This window comes from Vigna unguiculata, chromosome 7 (assembly GCF_037176805.1).
Source record: "Vigna unguiculata cultivar grain cowpea cultivar isolate G323 ecotype 2 chromosome 7, ASM3717680v1, whole genome shotgun sequence".
NCBI classification, from domain to species: domain Eukaryota; kingdom Viridiplantae; phylum Streptophyta; class Magnoliopsida; order Fabales; family Fabaceae; genus Vigna; species Vigna unguiculata.
The window spans coordinates 5,646,687-5,653,505 of NC_140798.1; the positions used below are offsets into that span (position 1 = coordinate 5,646,687).

At 28.8% G+C, this 6,819-nt stretch overlaps 1 protein-coding gene across 1 annotated transcript; it reads right to left on the reverse strand.

Annotated features, from left to right (window-relative positions):
• Window positions 1-4,994: 4,994 nt before the first annotated feature.
• On the reverse strand, window positions 4,995-6,147 carry LOC146884562 (uncharacterized). Its single transcript, XM_085675599.1, has 2 exons — window positions 5,824-6,147; window positions 4,995-5,744 (listed from the first exon to the last, which is right to left on the reverse strand). Exons 1-2 carry the CDS (start codon window positions 6,145-6,147, stop codon window positions 4,995-4,997), a joined length of 1,074 nt encoding a protein of 357 aa, XP_085531725.1.
• Between the last annotated feature and the right edge of the window lie 672 nt (window positions 6,148-6,819).

The window sequence follows — 6,819 nt, forward strand, 5'->3', positions numbered from 1 at the left end:
TCTACTTTGTCCTTAAAGGTTGTGTATTTGTCTATGGTGTGCTTGTTATTACGATGGTATCAAAAATATTTATTCATATTTGCATCTAGCAGGCCCTGAAACTTCCTTAGGGGTGGGATGTGATCTGCTTGCAATGCTTCCTCTAAAATTTGTGATCTGGGCGCATTGATAGGAGCATATCTAGTGTATCTAATTTGCTTTGTTTCCCTTGGTCGTGCTTGGACTTGTCACATACCCTTAGAGGCTTGTTGTGGCAACCTATTGATCTCCACCTTCTCCACTACGGTGACTATAATTTTGGCTTACGCCTTATACTTCCTTATGTCCTCCACCCTCATAAACTTGGCGACGCGTTGCCTTAATTCATTCATGTTGGGGGGGGGGGGGGTTATGCACATCTCATCTACGAATGGGCCTATCTGCAAACTGTTAACCATGTCATGCAGGATTCTCATAGAGTCTAGGTCTTTCACCTTAAGTGTCGCGGTCCTAAAGCGATCGATGTAAGCCTTTAAAGATTCTCCCTCTTCCTATTTTATGTTGAGTAGGGAGATGGAAATGACATCGTGCCAACGAATTGTCTTAAGATACATGGTGAAGGAAGCCATTAATGTATCGAAGTAATCTATAGAGAAGGGGCAGGTTGGCAAACTAGTCTAAGGTTAGTCCCTGCAAGGTTAACGAGAAAGCCTTGAATAAAATGACGTCGTAGGTGGAATATAGGTTGATATGGTTTGTGTACATGAACAAATATTTGTCAAGGTTGGCCGTGCCATCATAGCTTATTGTGGGTGCCTTCCATTGCTTTGGGAGGGGGGTTTTCGTGATCCCATTGAAGAAAGGGTGGCGACGTTTGTTGTGGGTAGCAATGGAGTTGTTGGTTACCCTTTTGGTGGATTGGGTGTGATTATATTCACTTTCCTCTTCGGTATCGTTGATCATGGCTCTTGGGCCTGCATGCCTAGATTTGTTCACTCGTTTTCCTTTAGTGATCTCAACTCTTTTCTTCAACCTTGTGTTTTCCTCCCGTAGCACTTCCATTTCCTCCGCATTCCTCTTCTTGTAATCGACAAACTCTTGTTGCATTTTGGCCTGAGCCTCCAATATGACTGTCAGGTTGACGGAATGGCTGGCTCCCCTAGCTTCTATACCACAGGTACTTCTTTTGGACACCATCTTCAAATCTTCTCAGGTCTTCTATCACAGTTTTCTCTTCACAGGATATTTATCGGCCCCACAATGACGACAATTGTTCTTACAGGGACAATATATACCATATGAAGCTCTTCGTACTATCTTTCAGGTCTCTACAGTCTTCTCTACGAGGGTAGTCTATCTACAACTCTTGGACATGGAGGAGGGTGCTTGCAAAAGACACTTTGATGCTTAAATTAGTCAGAGCTTATAGGTTCTCGAGACAAAATACTAATGTAATAATATGTTTCGTAAAACATGCCTTTTATAATGAGTTTTATGGGCCTTATATGGTTGGGCCTTGATCCAATAGTCCTAATTATCTTCTAATTACAATTAGTTACTTACTTGCAGTTACTTCCTTCATGAATGATTAGCTCTATATTGTCATTGGTGGATCTTAGTTGATTCGTATGGGGCCATGGCCCTCCAAAAAATTTAAATTTTTTTAAAATTATATACAATATATATTTTATTTATGAAAATTAAATTATATATTTTTATTTCTTTTATAAATTATAATATTAATGTTAATAAATAATAAAATATAAAATTACGGAATAAGGAATAAACAATTTTATTAAAATATTTTTTATGATCTCTCTTATTATGTTTTGATTACACATATTTATCTCTTACTCTCATATATTTCCTTTTGTTTATGAAAAAAAAAAAGTTAGACAGACACAAACTCATCTTTGTATTCTAATTTTTCATATGTTCTAATAATAAAGGTAACTCTTTTTTGTCTATATTGATGGGGAATATTGTTTAATAAATAATATTTTTTTATCTCACGAATTTTTTATGTATTTTTTTTTGAATATAAAATAAAAGTTTATGTATTATATATTTTTTTCATAATCGTTCCGGGACACGATTATCATAATTTTTTGTAACAATTACATTTCTCAATTTTGTATTAAATTTGGATAGATGATGGTATCCTAGGATATGCAGCATGTTGAACAATGCAGTTTTTAGCTACCATAACTTTTGTTTTAAGTTTTGCGATCTTCGTTCTTAAAAGATAATTGGAAGATTTATTATAAATGACATTGAAATTGGCTAAATGAACGAGTTAAATCTAAGGTATACATAGATTTTTTTTTTTCCTATTATGATCCGTGATTTGTTGGTAATTATTGAAATTAATGATGGACTAGGAATAGTAGAAAGGAATATTTATATTTTAAATTTGTAATAAATAATTTAAATTATAGTAAAAATAAATTTTAATTATTGATAATTTATTTTAAAACTTATGAAATCAAATTTAAAAATAAATATAAAATATGAAAGATTTGGTAGACAAATAAGAAATCAAAAAATATTTACAAACAAATTACCATTATTTAGAGACCACTATAATGATCTTTTGATCTTTAGAATGTACTGTAATTATTAAATTGATTTCTGTATAATATGTCACCAAATTGATCTATATATAAAATAACACTAAATTAGTTTTTATATAAAATAGTTATCAAATTCATTTTCATATATTTTATTTTTAAATTAATTTTTATATATTTGATTACTAAATTAGTTTCAATATAATTGATAGTTAAGTTAATATAATTGATAATTAAGTTGATATTGCTAAATTGGTTTTAACATAATTAATTATTAAATTAGAAATTAAATTGATAAATAATATTAATTATGTAATACTATTGAATTTTAAATTATCACTAATTGAAATAGTGACTATTTTTATTATTTTAGTAATTAATAATTTAGCTTTTAAAATTAAATTTTCGTGAAATGTATATTATGCATTCTAATTTACATAATATATATATATATATATATATATATATATATATATATATATATATATTATATAAAGTTTACATATACATTTATATGTCATTACAACTTAGGCATTTATATGTATATTATGTATTATATTATATTATATTATATATATATATATATATATATATATATATATATTATCTGTATTATATTATATATAAATTATAATTAACAAACTATTTTATTTTTTTCTTAAAATATTTATCTCTGTTTATATATTTTTATAATTATTATAATTGATGAGATCTCGCAGTTCTAATTATTATTGTTCTATTTTTCTTTCCTAACCGGTTTTTTTATGAATAAAAAAGTTCCTCTATGATAATGATAGCGTAAATAAATATTTTTTACACTCAAAATAAATCTGAATTAAAGTATTAGTTTTAAGAAAGTAGAATTATAGTTACACCATATCTTATAAACTTTTGTTCATTTTATTTTATTTTATTTAAGATTATGACTATTAAATATAGGTTAAAAGTGATTTGTTTTAATTTATTTTAGAAACGATAAAGACCACCGGTTCTATAACATGCCATATAAAAAAGTAGAAGGGTTAAAATTGTGTTTTTATTAGTATAAAGAATTCACATATATAATAAATATATATAATTATTCATTAACATAATTTTAAAATATAATAATACATATATATATATATATACATATATATATATATATATATATATATATATATTAATTTATATTTTTAGAAAATTAAATTGTACTAAATTATAATAATAAAAATTTATAAATTGTAACCTTACTACCGACTAGTATTTATCAAAAACAAGTGCTAAATTATTTAAGGACAAAATATTAAAAAATTTGGCTTCAGTTAGTCTAAGAAAATCCCTTTTAAAATTTATGGTACATTAAGATTCCTTTTATAATATATTTAAGTACATTCTCTAATAAAAAAAATTTAGGCATATTAAAATTCACTTTTTGGTATATCAAATTAAACGATGAGGTTATAAAAAATTATCTTATATCACTATTTCATAATAAATAATAAAATCAAGAACCAATGTTTTGATGATGATCACCAGCAATATAGCAATATATGAAGAATTATTTTCAAGAAAGTATCCATATAGTCTAAAAAAGCATAGCTAATATTACAAATTTTCTGTCATGCTATTCAACAAAATATAAATAAAAAAGTTATACATTTTTTTCATGCTAATTTATAATTTAGAAAAAAATGTTTATAAGACGGTTAATTGAGTAATTTACTATAAAAATTATAGTTAAAGATTAAAATATCAACATATATAACTTGACAACCAAATTAATTAAACATTCAAACTATTTCAATATAATTAAGCAACATTATAGCTTTTAAAAATATGAAATTGTGAACAAATATAATCGGAGTAATAAATAATTATTAAAAAAATAAAAAAAATAAAAGAAAATTTATAAAAAAAAATTCTAAAAAAATGTTAGTGGGTTAAGTGGGTCAACCCACCTTTAACCCGGCTCAAACTCGTTTAACCCATGGATTGAGTGAGCCGGGTTGAGTTCAACCCACTTTTAAAAAAATTGAATTTTTCTCAATCCAACATGGTTCGAACTGTGGTGAGCTAGGTTGGCTCACGGGTTGAGTGATAAACAAGGCAGCATATTCATTATTTAAACCATTATTAAATTATATGCAATTTTAAGAAAACATACTTTTGCACTTTCTTACAATACTGGTCTTCACACATTTATTATCGTCAAATGACCTATAAATAAGGGAATTGAAAAATGTTATTCAAACTTTTAGAAATTAAAATAAGATAAGACTTCACCAACCATAAAACTGAAACCTTTTCGATCACAATTCAACCATTCCATTCACAGTTTGAATCAATTTAAAATCTATGTGGACAAACGTCTTCCTTGAGAGCACGTACATGTTACATTGAAGAAACAAGATGGGATATGAAACCATTGCTTACACAGAACATAGTAGCCTTATTTTCAACATCTTAACTACCTAATTCCAAACTTTCAACGTAATCATAAGATAAAAAATGTGATATGTCATCTCGATAAGATTCACGATCCTTTATAGTATTGTTTCTGATGTTATATCGAATAAACTTTGATTCATCCATGTCTCCAAGCAGCACATCATCATCTTCACTCATACCAATGATCGCAAAAAAATGTGAAAAGTTGTAACCGAAACCATGAGGACCATTTTGATAATCAAGATTAAATAATTTTGACCAAGAACTTTCATTGAACTTCCTCTTTAGCCACATCACAAAGTTACCCTCATGATGATAAGAAAAACACAAACAACCTTTCAACTCCTCAAAGCGACAATAAGTATGTTCCACTTCTGAGGCGCCATCAGGCATAGACAAATACCTACATGTCTTGTTCTTGAGATCATAAGAGAATATCCTTAACTCCTTTACTTTAAAGATTGTTCTTGGATCACCACGAAAGAATCTGGGACATATCAGCCAACATAAAGTACTACTCACACATCTACCATCAGGAAAGACAACGGAAATAGCCTCACATGTTAACATAGTTGTCCAAGCGCCCCCTAAACTACAAACTCTTATATCCTGTTTCTTATAGTCATTTGTGAGTTTCCAAAGACACAATTTGATAGGTACACTCCTTTTCCTCGTAGTCAAAACCAAACATATATGGACAACCATGATTCGCCCCCCAATGAAGACGAACAGGTGGGGGATTTTCTTCAGAGATGACTTGAATGGCTGGATTGTGAATATGAAAGCCGTATTCTACAAATTCTCTTGTTTTCCCAAAACAACCTAGTACTTGTTGTATGCATACCAAGCCGTTGCAAACACCTAAGACCCAATAATCGCGCTCCATTGGGTTATATTCTTGATACAAACGATCAAGAGTTGAAGACGAGTTGTCAAATATATTTTGGACAGGACAAATTACGGCATAACTATCTGGTATTTCAGCATCAAAGGTCAATAAAATGTGAGTATTTCTTGAGGACCTTTGAAGGTGTAGTTGCACAGATGCAGAATTAGTGATAAGCCGATTCCAGTCTTTCGAAACTGCCTTGCACCGGGTGACATCTTTCACAGGAAGCCACGATAAAATTTTCATAAACTCATCTTTTTGAAGGCGACAAGAAGACATTGATAACCTAACTATAATATGTATATGGAAACGAACTCAGAACCAATGAAACTCCACAACACAACTAAACGGTGAGAAATGTAAAAGAAAACATGAATTAAAGGTTAGAAATGTAAGAGAAAACATGCATCGAGAGAATAGAGTATACCAGTTTCTTGAACTCCTAGCAAGAAATGAGAGAAAAGTCGAGATATCTCCCCTGTTTCTTGAATTCCAAGTAAGCCAAGAAATGAGAGAAAAGTTAAGAGAGTGAATCTGAAAAAAGTAAAAAATTCGTTGAGAAACAAATGCTGATATCATGAAAAGAAAGTGAAAAAAAAAAGTACGTAGAGTTAAGAAAACGGTGAACAACGAACCTGAGTAAAGAAGAGCAAAAAACGGAAGAGAAAAGAGAAAATTTTTTCTGTGTTGCATGACATGCAAAACGAAGGTGGCAATATATAGAAGGTTTCATATATATTTTTGTAATTTTAAAATATAATAATATTCATATAATAATTTTTGTAACATAATTTTAAAATATAATAATATTCATATATATATATATAGAGAGAGATAGATATATTTTAATATTAAATTGTAGAAGATAATTATACACTAAATTATAATAAAAAAATTTATAAATTGTAAGCTTGCTACTAACTTAGTATTTATCAAAAGCACGTGAGAAAT

What these genes read in the sequence shown, in the direction of transcription:
- LOC146884562 (XM_085675599.1), bottom strand. Translation starts at nt 6,147, where the DNA reads ATGTCTTCTTGTCGCCTTCAAAAAGATGAGTTTATGAAAATTTTATCG. An exon ending in TAGGTGTTTGCAACGGCTTG is followed by an intron (nt 5,745 to 5,823) that starts GTATGCATACAA and finishes TTCACAATCCAG; the next exon opens with CCATTCAAGTCATCTCTGAA.